The sequence below is a fragment of the Propithecus coquereli genome, unplaced genomic scaffold (genome assembly GCF_000956105.1).
Source record: "Propithecus coquereli isolate 6110/MARCELLA unplaced genomic scaffold, Pcoq_1.0 Scaffold298, whole genome shotgun sequence".
NCBI classification, from domain to species: Eukaryota; Metazoa; Chordata; class Mammalia; order Primates; family Indriidae; genus Propithecus; species Propithecus coquereli.
The window spans coordinates 1,134,751-1,148,392 of record NW_012148596.1 but is presented as its reverse complement, the minus strand read 5'-3'; the positions used below and the strand labels follow the sequence as shown (position 1 = coordinate 1,148,392).

Below are 13,642 nucleotides of genomic sequence, written 5' to 3'. Positions count from 1 at the left end.
GTGCCAGGCACTGTGCCACACACGTTATATAATAAACATTCTCATTTAAACCTCGTGAAGCCCTACAAAACAATTCATAGCAATATCCCCAGTTTACAGATGAGAGAATCAAAGCAGAGAGAGGGGAAGTAAAGTGTTCACGGGCACAGGGTAGGAAGTGCTGGAGCTGGGATTTGCACCACTGCTATGCCATCTCCTCCCAAAAATCCGTCTTGTAGGAGCACCACAAGGGCTAAGTGTCTATGATGTGTCTAACGCATCACAGGCACTCTGCAAAGCGTCATCCCTCCTCCTCTCTCAGATTAAGCTGAGTTGGGAAGGAGAGAGCAGTGGGGTCAGGAAATGCACGTCCCAGCCTAGGGAGGCAACTACACAGCCCCTCCCTGGGCTGTGAGACACGGGGAAGTGACTCAGTTTCTCTGGGCTTCCATTTCCCCACCATAAAAGAGAAGGCTAAGACTAAAGAGGCCTGATGCTTCCTTCCAAAACCAGTTGTATGATTCTTCTTGGAAGGACCCATGAGTGGCTTCCTTCAAACCCAGTGATATCTAAGCACTCGGCTCCTAGGAGGCTGGAGGTGGCCCGGGTTTACTGCTGGGGCTACTCCCTCTGCAGAGAGGGGTCTCCCACCAAACCTCAGGGTAGCCCTGTAAGCCCACCAGCACCTAACCTTTCCTTTGTGGCACACGGCCCAAGGCGGCCTCGCTGACAGCCGGCACACAGACCTGGGGGGCCATGAACCAGTCCTCCAGGCCTGACACCCCCACCTGGTGCTTTTCCAGGAGAGTGGACACTCAGAAGGACCTTGCTCTAGGTCACTGCCCCGGTGCAGATGGCCACTTGGCCCAAGCTGTGAACCCTCTATAGAAAAAAAAAAAATGTAAATCTCACAAATATTTTTAAGCACAAATATGTTTTGAGCATTCATTCAAAGAAAGTTTGCTAAGAATTAAACCAGGTGCTCTGAGCAAGACATAGATTAAAAAAACACATGTTCCCTGCTAGGGAGAAGGGACAGACACAGATAATCCCACTACTGAGGCAGTAGTAAGTATGAACCAGAGAAGTACCAGTGGTCACGACAGCAGTTCCTCAAATCCGGGCAGCATTTCAGAGTTTCTAGAGAACATCATATAAGAGCTCACTTACCCTCAAAGCAGTGGTCGGGTGGGGCATATGTCATTATCCCTCTTATAGATGGAAAACCTGTAGCTCCAAGAGAGGCGGTGCCTCTCTGCTGGGCTGGGGCTTGCTCTCCAGCACAATGTGCTGTGGGAAGACTGGGGAAAACGTCCTGGCAAGTGGGATTCCAACGGGGCCTTGGAGAAAAGGCAGGACCTGGGCAGCACCTCTGTGCTCCTTGCAAGGAAGGTGCCCTGAAAGCTCGTGAGCACAGGCCGCACAAGCGCACCTGGCAAGCTACGTGGCCACCCTCCTGGTCCCTGAAAGTGAATGGTGACTTGGGACAAAAATAAGATCATATTTGGCTCATTGTAGCATATTAAGTGAAAAAAACAGAATCTAGTAATACATCTATAATGCAATTACCAACTTATGAAAATTATTTTAAATCCTTACCTGGATGGTGAGTGGAAAATGGACAAAATAAAATAGGGTGTTCATTTTGGGGGAGTGGGATTTGGGCAATTTTTCCTTTTTGAGTTTTTGGATTTCTGTTATTCCTGTCACTATGCTGTTTGTGGCAGTAAATATAGCCTAACAACAAATGAGGGGGGGAAAATATGTCCAGAGCCCCTGCTTTGTATTTTGGGCAAATCCTGACTGAAGTACAGAAATGACCTACCTATGCTACCTACGTACCTATGGGAAGACGTAAGGCGCTATATCAGATTCCAGAGGCAACAGGAACTGGGGCAGGTCCCAGGTGTGCGTGGGGAAGATGGGACACACTCACGGGTGGTAAATAGTATGGTGTTAGGTTTGAAACTTATAACTGTCAGGCTACCATAGTTACCTGGAATGCTGCAATAAGTTTATAACTAGTTCCCCTGCCTCCGTTTCTCCCTTTCAACAAAAATAAATTAGGTGTGTGACCTGTAAGATCTTCCTAAAACACAAATTAAAACATAGTGATCACCTTATTTTAACACTCCAATGTTTCTTAAGAATGTAAAATGGTAAAGGGAAAACGAGGAAGGAAAGATTTATAGATTAAGAAAGACTTAAGAGACATATCGACCAAACACTTCGGGAGAACCTTGTTTGGATCTTAATTCAAATAAATCAACTGCTGAAAAAAAGTGTAAGATAAAATTTGAACACACTGGATATTTGATAATATTAAAGAATTGTTGTTAAATTTTTAGATATGATTATAGTATTGGATTTCTAACCAAAAATTCCTTTATCTTTTAGAGATACGCAATGAAATGCTCACAGAAGAAATGACACCTTGTCTGAGATTTGCTTCAAAATAATCCCAAAAAGGAAGAAAAGCAGGGAGTTATAAATGAAACAAGATTGGCCCTGTGTTGGTAACTGTTAAAGAATAAGGATAGATACATTATATCATTATATGCTCCTATTTCCACCGTTTGAAAGTGGATTCTTGGGTGCCACAGTGTTTTCCAAGCAGGACCCAACTGAACCCCCCAAGCCTCTGCTCCAGCCTCAGGGAGTTCTAAGTACTTCTCCAGCATGCCACACTCTGGCATACACATGGTTCCCTCTGCGAGATGCCCTTCGTCCTCTAGTATCTGAGCACGAGGGCCAGATCACCTAGGTCCAAATGGCTGGGTGCCCCTGAGCAAGCTAGTTAACCTCTCTGTGCCTCTGTGCCTTTGTTACTTCACTCACTCACTCACTCACACACACACACACACACACACACATAAATACTAGATAATAATGCACCCACCTCACTGGTTATCTTAACTTGCTTGGAGCAGTTTCTGGTACATGATAAATGCTCAATAAACACTGGCTGCTATCAGTGTTTAGTTGCTGTTGCTGTTATTCTCCAACTGGCGAAATTTCACCCATTTTTCAAGACCCAACTTAGACACCACATCCTCTGAGACACCATTCCCACCACTGAGGGTCAACGTGTTCTTCCACGTCCCCAGAGCACTTTAAACCCTCTGCTACAGCACGTGGCACAAAGACTTACTGTAAGATTTATCAACAAGGTCGTTTGTTGTGGATGTCTGGGCTGACGCTTGGTTTGCCTGCATTTCCCCCACAGGAGGGGCGCCCCCAAGGGAAGGGCTGGGTCCAACTTGGCTTTGGGGTTCCAGGCATAGCTGAAGGTTTCGGGTTATATAACATATTCAACAAATGTGTCAAGTATTTGCCTGCCCAATGAGCAAAGGACTGGTTTATTTCCATCTAAGAATGAACAGTCTAGCAAAATGTTTCCTTCTCTTAGGTCTTAGCTATTAGCCAATTTAGATAAATTACCAGCAAAAAACTGAAATGCACACCTAGATTTTAATCTTCCAGCTTTCTCAGATAAAATCCCTCAGTTGATTCAAAATCTCTAAAACAAGGCTCCTAAAGCCATTGTCATCCTCAAGAGATTCCACAGCCTCCGTTTTATAGGTCCCCAGCCCGGCCACGGCCCGGCTATTAGGAACCACCTTGTCCTGTGCAGCCATCAGGGCTAATTGCAGGAAACCTAAACAGCGTTAAGTGTTCAAGCTGAGAGCATAAAGTTATTTTAAAAGAAGAAAGTGATGGCTGTCACCAGCCGGCCCTTGTTACCCACTTCAGATGGCTTTTTGGCAAGCAATTAACAAGGCTCCTACTTCCTCCACGCTCCCCAAAGAGCTGGCTTCGAAGGAACTAAAGATTCTCATCTCCACAGGCCAAGAGGCAGCAGGTCCTTCACTACCCCAGCAATTCCTTCACAGTCGCAGAGTGGCGGGATTCGGACAGGCCCCAGCCAGCGCCAGATCAGTGCTAACGCGGCCGCCAGGCACAGGCCTCCCGACTCGCTCTCCTCCTGCGCAGCCTTGGTCGGCGAATCCGACCTGAGGCTCGGCGAGTCCATCAGCTCCTTTGGGAGGGTGAATTTCCGGTGGTTCTCGTTTTAAAGAGCTCGTTACAGTAAGTCCATGGACCTGCCTAAAGAGAGAATTGGCTACAACTTTTTCTCTCCCTCATCTTTGTCCTCTAGCGGCGCTGTCCCTCCCGCGAGTATCCGCCTGCCTGTCTCAGAGCTGGCACACAGGTGTGCGCCCCCACTGCCCGCACGGTGGGAACCACGTCGTTTCTTCCTCTGGGGTAATCTCGTTCTCTCCTCTCTCCATCCTCCATCCTTCGCTCAGTGCCTCAGACGTAAAACGCACTCAGTAAATATCCGTCAAAGTGAGCTTTTTCTACCCAGGTTTTAGGGCTATGTCACGCACAAAGCTGGAGGCTTAAATGTTGGTACACGTGGGAAATATGGAAGAAATCATGGGGTTTAACCTAGAAGTTTTTCCCATAAATTCTCACAATCAAACTCACTTCTACCATGAAGATTGTTCCTGAGGCTACATCCGAAATAAATCATTACCAGAGAAAATCATTCCAGAGAAAATCCCAGGCCAGGTGAAGGGACCAGACCCAAAGTCACTAGACAGAAACAAGCTGCTGGGCCACATGTGGAAATCACCTCCCCCTTCACCGATGAGGACACAGCAGCCTGGGGCCACACAGAGGCCTGCGGTCAGATGCAGGGCTGGGACCCAGATCTCTGGGCTCTTCATCCAAACCTCGGTCTCCCCAGATTTTGCTCCACAACAGGGGGAGTGTGCTGAGTGGGGCCCGGCACGTAGGAGGAGCTCGATAACGTCACCTGAGCAAATGGAAGCCAAGCTTGGCAACGTTGGCCTCAACTCTGTGCTGAAGTCGGGCCTCAGTGGGCTGCGCTGCTTTGAAAGATCAAAAGCTGGTGGTGCCGGTAGCTGGAAGGGAAAGCCTCAGCCCCCGACCCCGACCATGACATGGTCAAGATCACGTGGTGTGGTGAAGGGTAGAACTGGAGCCAAGAAGACTGCAGTTTGGACCTGGCTCTGTCTTCTTCACTAGTGTGCCCCTGGGCAAGTTTGCAACAGGTCCCAGCCCACCTGTAAAACCGGGGTAATAATGACCGCCTCTTGAGAGGTGAGTGGTAAGCCACAGACAGTGGGCGCCCACAGTTATCCAGGACAGGAACGTTCTGGAGCCAAGAACGGGCCTATTCTCTCTCCTCTGCCTCATGTCAGCTGGTTTCTGAGTGTCTGGGACAGGGTTTGTAGCCCCTTCCTGACACAGGTGGGCACTTAGGAAGGTTTGAGGAATAAATGTATGAAAAATATAATAGTAAATGATGGGCTTTCTACAGAGGCAGCCACATTTTAAAATAAATCTCATTTGCACCCCATTCCACAAAGAAATGGCCTACCAAAAGACTAACTGCGCTGCGTGCCGTGCGGACGAAGGGGTCCCAAAGGTGGCCTCTCTGCTGCCACCACCAGCAGCTATGTCCTCCCTTGTCCCTACCCACCCACATGCAGAGAAGAGCCACAGAGAAAGGCAAAAGAGGAACTTACCAAGAAGAGCATTGTGGCCATTGTCATCTGGCAAGAACCTCTTGTCGACAGCGCACACCAGGAGATGATCTGGCAGGCTGGGGGACTTGGCCCCCACGAGGAGGAAGCCGGCAGGGACGTCGATGGGCTCGTTGGAGATGGAGACGAGGCGCAGGTCCTTCCCGGCCTGGCAGAACCCTAGGAAGGTAGACAGGGCTCGCACGCCGCCCAGGGCTTCCCGGAGCCAGGGGTTGCAGGGGCAAAGTCAGGAGCAACACTTACTTCTGGGTGTGGCTGGCCTCAAAATTAATTCGGAGAGCTAAAACTATAATCATGGTCATTCACGACCGACCACACGTTAATCATTTGTCTACTGGTGCCACCGTACAATACACATTCACGTGCAAATGAAGCTCAGCAGGAAAAAGGCTTAAGGCAAATGATGACAAATTATAATGTATAAAGATGAATTCATAAGGCACAGAGGGTAATTTGGTATTTTTTACACGCTGCATTTTACATGGATGAGAAATAGGCCAATGTCAAGAACAAGGGGTGAGAATCTGGTAACGGTGGTGTCCTCTATGCGGGGAACAGGAGGACAGGACATGGAGAAGGCTGAGAGCGCAGAGAGACTGTCACTCTATGCCCTTTCGAACCTTTTGTGTTTTAGCACTTTTAAGTATACTTCCTATTCAAAAAAATAAATTTCTACAAATATCTGGGGCCAAAGGAAGAAGAGGGAAACAGTTGAGATTTATTTGGATAAGCCCTTTCCAGGGTCTCGCTCCAGGGGAGGGTGTCCCAGCCCCATCTCCTGCGCTCCCTCCAGCTACAGACTGAGACCAAGACAGCAGGGTGTTCCTATCAACTTGGGGAAGGTAGGCCAGCTCCCTCAGGTCCAGGACAGGCACCCAGCAGATCCCCCAACTCCATGACCCAGGACCTTCCCAGCCCAGCGTGACCGCCGCCTTCTGACAAGCTGGAGGAAGACAGGCCTGTGGAGTCATAGTATCTACTGCATTTATTAGGAAATTCTGCGAAAATCACTGTAATGACCCCTGGAGAGTTCACTTCCTATCATTTAATTCAGTGGCCTTTTTAACACTCAGACACTAGAAGTCCTACCCCATGAAGAGCCACTGTACTGACTTCCCTTTGCCTGGTAGAGCAGCCCAGCAAGGGCTGAGTCCCTCCCTTGCAGGCCACTAGACTCAAGATCAAGTCCAGGCCTCCAGGGAGGGTACATGGGGCCTCCATAAACCTCCAAGCCCAGCCTCACCATGCCTCAGGCCCTTACCTAAAGTAACTGCTGGCAGTTCCCCAGATGGCTATAGTCTCCCCTTTCTAAGCCTTTGCACATGCTGTTCCCTCTGTCTGGGACTCCCCAGCTTCCCCCAGTGCCATTGCAGTCTCCCGGCTAACTCCAGCTAATACTCCAAAACCCAGATAAAGGACTGCCTCCTCCAGGAAGCCTTCCCAAACTCTCTACCTGAGCTAGGAGCCTGTCCTCTGCTCCCAGGCACCCCTGCTTGCCCCACCCCAGCACTCTTCACGTTGTGTGCAAAGTATCCGCTTCCCTACTTAGCTCCCCATCAAACTGGGAGCTCTCATACCATTTATTTCCATATTTCCAGAGCAGGGCTCAATACTTACTTTAGTTAATTACTGCTTTATAATAACTAGTTATTTTAAATAACTAACTAGTGCCACCCCCTGACGGGTACATCTGTCAGGACAGATGAACTTACTAACAGTCAGAGAGGCTGTTGGCCAGGGGTGGCAGGAGCAGGGACCACACCAGCCTGAACGCAGAGCACAAGCCCTCAGCATGGGACTAACCTGCCACCCATCCGGCTTCTCAACAGGAATAACATGACTGATTTCACAGGGTTAACGTGCATCTGCTTGTTCAACAGTAAAATGCTGATAAATGTGAGAGATTATTCCTCCTAATCAATTCTAAGTTAAATGCGCTGTGCAAGCAGGCCTGAGTAAGGAAAACATATTCTAGTTTTCAAACAACCAACACGGAAAAATGGATTTTTGTCTCCCAAGCCACTCATGCGTTGAGGCTGTCCAAGCAGTGGCAGAGGCTGGGACCCTGCCTTAGCATCTACGGCACGGTGTCTCCAGAGCTGCTGGTCCGGGTGGGCAAGCCGCAGCCCACAGGCACCGCTCACAGCTCAGGGACACAGGATGGGAAAAGAGGACCCCGGCAGCACACAGCCACAGGCCTGGGCGGTGCCCGGCGGCGGCCTGGCAGCCTCACCATCTGTGGTGCAGCATCCTTCAGGGGGAGGGTGCAGCTGGTAAGGATTTGGGAGACTGTTTGGCTCCAGCCCTCCTTCTCCTTCTTCTTCCTCTTCCTCATTGTCCACTCGGCTACCACCTAGAAGTGGGGAGGGAGAGCGATGAGCAAGGCCGTGCCGTCCAGCCCCTGGAGTTCCCGTGGGGGCCTTTCCTCCCACCCGGGTCCTCGCGCTCAGCAAGGCACAGCACTACGGGACTAATGCAGAACGAGTCCCACTCGGTTAACACGCGCTCAGCGAGTCCTAGCTAGCGAGTAACTAGTCCGTACAAACGCACCGTCAGCCAAGCATTCTCATCCTTCCTTACTGGAGGGAAAAGCTGAGGCCCACTCAGGATGGGTGACTTTCCCGGGGTCACATGGCAAACAGACTCCAGCCCGGGCCTGGCCTCCTGACTTCAAATTCAGGGTCACTTCTCTTCCACCCGCCACAGCTGCACGCATTCTAGGGGGTTAATACGCGTAGAAGTGGGTGATAACGACTGAGCACAATGCCTGTGCACAGTAAGCATTGCAAAAGCATTTGTGGGGGAGGTCTCAGGGTGTAACACGGAGACCATTTTACAAATAAGGAAACTGAGGCTCAGAGACATCCAGGGACTGGCCACAGCTCTTCAGCTACCTGCTAAGTAGCACAGCCTGCATGTTCCCAGCTGTGTCTCGTGCCCAAGCTGATGCTCTCGCCACTAAACTGCACTGCTGAGTTCAGGAGACAAAGTGTAAGTAGCACTAACTACCTTTACATAGCAAGGGAGCTGCTGAACTGTAAGTTACTCTTTCTCCCCGAGGGAAGAATGCACGCATCTATTACCAGAAATACAAACACACCCACATTTGTCTTACACAAATGTCTTACAGCTTTAGAAAACTTTTTTAAGTGAAATAATCTTTCAGGAGGAATGGCAAACATGGAACTGGTCATGGGAGCCCTGAGCTGACTGTATAAACCTGCCCTCCCTGGGCACGTGCTCTGTCGCTGCAGTGAAATGAGTTTCTTGTCGTCTCCCAGAGACCTGCAAGGCAGATGCTCACCCTGTACCCCAGGCGCTGTGCCCCAGCAGGGGAGCTGTCTAAGCATGACTGCGTGCTGGGTGCCCAACTGCTCTGAGCAGGGGCCTGCTACACGGCCCAGCACTGCTGGAGAAAGCAGATTCCAGAACTACTGAAGTTCAGTCCTGCCAACTTCTTTTAACTTAGGACATTTTGGGTAAAAGTCCTTTTCAACTTGTCTATCTTTAAATGTCATTTAATAAATAGCATACAGATGTCTTCAGGGAACAAGTTCATTATGAACATCCTTAAATGCACTGAGCTAGAATACAGTCCCTTCTGCATTTTTTGTTTCTGTCTCCTTTCAGTGCTGCTTTCTTTGTTATGTCTCAAACTCTCCTCTCTAGGTTCTAACACCCTCCTCTCTCCAGTGGGCTAAGTGGTTCTGGGTTCATGGTGAAATCACATGCAGTAGAAAGAGACTGGACAGGGAATCAGGGAACTCAAGGTTCAGTACTTGCGCCGGCTGCTGCCTATGTGGCCGCAGGAAAGTTCCGTAACCTCTCTGTGCATCTGTTCCTGCACCTTTAAAAAGAGGTGGTACATCCAGAAGAACTGTAAAGTCACTGGGGGTTGTGATACTCTATTTGGGGCAATATGGCTCTCGGAACGGCACAGCAAGTTCCCAATGTGATTTAAACAGTTCAGAGTACTGGGAACGGAACCTCACAGGGCTGCCACTGTAAAGCTGCCTGTGGGCCAAGAGGCCGAGGACACGGAGCATTTCCAGCAGGTGGGGATTGTGACTTTGGGAGGTCACAGCAGGAAGCGAAGGGAGGATCCCTGATATCTGGGTCTCCCTGGGCCTAGAGGACACAGACTTGGTAGGAAGACCGTAAAAAGATTACCCAAGGGAGGGGGCAGAATTCTTGAGCCTCCTTCCGAGGCTTTCTTCCTGCCATTAAATGCAGGCATGGCGTAGTTTTAGCAGAAGGTAAAAACAGGCGACCCAAGGCACCAGCAACGCAGCGCAGAGCCTGCCTGGGTGGCACAGAAAACTGTGAGATCTCCGCTCTCTCCTCTCGGAGCCAGGACTCCAGAGACTCAGAAGGGGAAGGCACAGATACCAACAATCAGAGTGGAAAAAGAAAATCCCAGAGAAATGAAACATGCAGCCCCCAAAGCCCAGGCCTTCAGAGCTGAGGGTGCACGCAAGAATGTCTGCACATTATTCTGCCAAAGCAACAAGAACAGGAATTCAGACTCTCAGAAAGAATGAAAGAGGAGGGTCTCGGGCCTCAGAAAGTCAGAGAAAGGGCCCCACATCCAGTCAGTGAGAAATCGGGATTAAAGGTCAAAGGTCTGCATCAGCCGTCCCTGGGCCTTTGATGGGGCTCAGCCCGAGCAGACTAAACCCGCGTGTTTACCCAGCCCCCCTGGCAGGATGAGAGCTGTAAAACGGCATTAGACAAAACCAACTGCGCTGGGAGCGGAGAGCCGTAATAATAAAACTCAGGAACCAGAGCCACTCGACTCCGTGCGGCATGAGGCTATGCATTTTAATGCTCGCATTCAATTTTGCTTTCTTTCCTGGAGAAGAAACTCCATGACATTCTGAGTGGGTGGGATTACAGGAATTTACCTGTGTCCCGTTTAATTGATAAACACTTATCCCCAATTGTTGGGTTGTTTTTTTTTTTTTTGTTTTTTTTTTAAGGAAAAAAAAAAAATCCACCATGTGTAAAAGGTTTTTCGCCTAGAAGGAGGTGGCAGGTAGGAACTCTAATTCAAAGAACAAAGGAAGAAGACCCCTGCTAAATCACCCTCACAAATACATAAAATGTTAACAGATCCAGGGGTGTTTAGTATACTAGCACCCTGGTCATAAAAATCATCTTTCATGTTATTGTCTGAGGAAGGCAAGAAATAAGATAAGAGACCCTGACAGACAGACAAAACAAGATACGGCCTAGACAAGCCCGTCTGCATCAAGTTTTACAATGCAGAAACAGGGGCTCGAGCTGAGTGCTTGCTTTATGGTGACATTTAGCAAACCAAAAAGAATCACTCCCTTCCCACCAACCCCCTAAGCCCCCTTGTTTGCCTGCACTAGAAAACCAAAATCTCAGGGGATTTCTGTTTGCTGGACAAATGGGAAAATCACAGAGCGGGCTCGTTCGGTTTTCAGACCAACGTGAAGGCTGAACAAGCCTGCTGACGGCTGGCAGGGAACCTTGCACACTCAACACCAAAGGAACGAAGAGTCTAAGCCTCAGAGCTGTCCCTGGAAAGTGCCACCACGTCCAGCAGCAGATAAGAGCATCCTGAGCATTCGGAAGGCTAGAGACAGCCTCCCAAAGAGAGGTGTGCTGGAGGCGGCCTATCAAGTCTTCAAACAGGAGGACACGATGATTAGGAATCCTCACAGGTCTTTCTACTTCTCCCTCTCCCCAGGCGGGCAGCCCGAGTCCACTCAGCCCCTCGTCTGCTTCCTTTTCGTCTCAGAGCCGCCAAAGCTAGGATGCAACTGCTGCTCAGTCACTCCTACTAAACTTCCAGCAAACCAGTCTTGCATCTTCCCAAATCATGGGATTCAATTACTTTGGCTTGTGGAGGTGAAAAAGCACTTTGCAGATTTTAAGGTACCATTCAAATGCACTAAATTATCATTGTTACTATTATTAATTTATCATTAGCAACAAAGCTTTTCAATACTATAAGAAGTTAAGGATGACCACAAAATACATATTCTACGAAAGTCTTTCAACTGGCCAAAAACACAGTCTATAAAAGGCTCTCCAGTTATTTCTCAACTCCCCACAATGTCACAGTAATGTTTTCTATGACAGAAAACATTCGCTTTCAAAGTGAATACCAGAGACTTACTGGTTTTCCTAATTCATGGTTTTGCCCACAATCTGGTTTCTCTCAGGCTCAGATACAGGTCTTTAGGGGAGACATCTGCAAGGTTAATTTCGTAAGGACATTTTAAACAGTTACACAGGAATGCCTCCCTGCTAGAATAAGGAACTATCAGATATCGCACAAGCTCAACACAAAGCCCCTCGACGACAAGCACCTCCGTGACTCGTTTTTCTTTATGTTCTTCTACTCACTCCAGCCTACCATCCCCACACACGCAAGATCATCCCAGCACGAGCCCTGGCACACTGAATGCTTTCTTGTTTAATTTTAGTTGACTAATTTTTATGTTAAACCATAGCCTCTTTTCACTTCAGTAGCTAAGTCTGCAGATAACTTCAGTGAAAAGACATAAACTTAAAAATGAACTTCCATAACAGTAGCTGTCTCATACTATGGATTGCCAAGGGGTAACTTTTGACATGACAATACACGGCTATAAAAAACACAACCATTTTATTCTCTGGATAATTAAGTAAACCCTAAAGTGAGTCCCCATGCCTGAAGATAACTTGTTTATCGTTGGCACATGTGCAATTCATAAGGGTTTGCTCTTGGTTTTTAGAAGTTCCTGGAGGGCCCTTATACCTGCTATTACGAAGAGAAACTGCCTTGACTACTTGGCAAAGACATGGCTGTGAATCACAGGACAGAGAAAATACATATAGCTGAGGGCCAAAAGCATGTTAAAATTTCTTGCTTATCCAAGTGAAACTGTCAAACTTTCTAATAAGAGTACATGTAACAATCAGTTCAGAGCAATTTGCCCTCTTCCTTTCTCCTGCTAATTTTATCCCTTGCAACTTTATGGCTGAAACATATTTTAATTTTAGCCAAGTAAGAACCTATGTGCAACTTTCTTTTTCTAGAATTCTTTTCTGCTAGACTCGTTTTCTACACACAAGAGCAGAGTTTCAAGTTCTGCTGCTCACATTAAACTGCACACAATACAAGAAATACACACAGGGAAGAAATGCGCATCTCCTACCTTCCAGAGAGGAAAGGTGCTGCTCGGCTTCCAGGTACAGCTGGGAGAAGATGGGCCTGGGCACCAGGTTGTTGGAGCGCAGGGAGGCCTCGATCGAGTTGTGCAAGACCTCTTCAAACCGAGTTGTCTTCAGCTGTCCAGCGTAAGAATTGCCCATCTTCAGAAAGGAGGATGGAGTCTTCTTTCTAAAATGGCATTTCAGTTGGGGTGGAAAAGTCTGACTCCACGCACGAAGCTCAAAGTAGAAGCAAAAACAGCTGCAAGGAGGAAGGGCCGTGCAGCCTCCGCTCAGCAAAGACCGGGAGAGGGCGGCTGTCCTCAGCTGCAGCTACTGCTGGGCAATTACAGGAAGTTATATAAGTAACAGCTTTCTCCAATTTAGCATCAGCTAAACACCTTTCAGCATATTGCACTAGAAACTGCCTCTTAGCCTTCCCCAGGTTTTTCCCTCCCCAGAGATATGCCCTGCCCCTGAGGGATCCCAGACAAATGACGTTTTGTTTTCCATGGCCTGCAGACCAATGGCCCTTCGACACTTCATGTATGTGATGGCGACTGAGCAACCCACCACAGCCGTCCCCAGATTTTAGGATCACAGGAGTCGGCCTCCCTCACCTTCCCAGGAGCTAAGCTGGCAGATTTTTCATCACTGCCTTTTCTGGTAAAAGGCTATTAGCATTCTTCCTTTAAAATAATTTTTAGTCCACTATACAAGTACTGCAGAATTACATCCAGAACACCTGGAAACGTGGAAATTACGGAAGAGGATGGGAAAGCAAGAGGACGATCACCGATACATCTATCCCCTAAGATAACCACTGTGATTTTTTTTCCAGAGCAGCTTAGTTGGTATATAATTCACATACCACACCACTGACAGTATACAACTCAGTGGTCTTCAGTATGTTCACAGTG

General features: G+C 48.4%; 1 protein-coding gene across 1 annotated transcript in view; it reads right to left on the bottom strand.

The window, feature by feature from the left end:
- The window catches only part of GREB1 (growth regulation by estrogen in breast cancer 1), a 69,037-nt gene extending 56,153 nt beyond the window's left edge, over positions 1-12,884 (bottom strand). Inside the window, exons 1-3 of the mRNA XM_012648896.1 lie at positions 12,728-12,884; positions 7,789-7,908; positions 5,538-5,714 (exon numbers count right to left, since the gene is read on the bottom strand). Of these exons, the coding sequence (XP_012504350.1) occupies positions 5,538-5,714; positions 7,789-7,908; positions 12,728-12,884 (454 nt within the window). The remainder of the gene's footprint in view (positions 1-5,537; positions 5,715-7,788; positions 7,909-12,727) is intronic.
- Between the last annotated feature and the right edge of the window lie 758 nt (positions 12,885-13,642).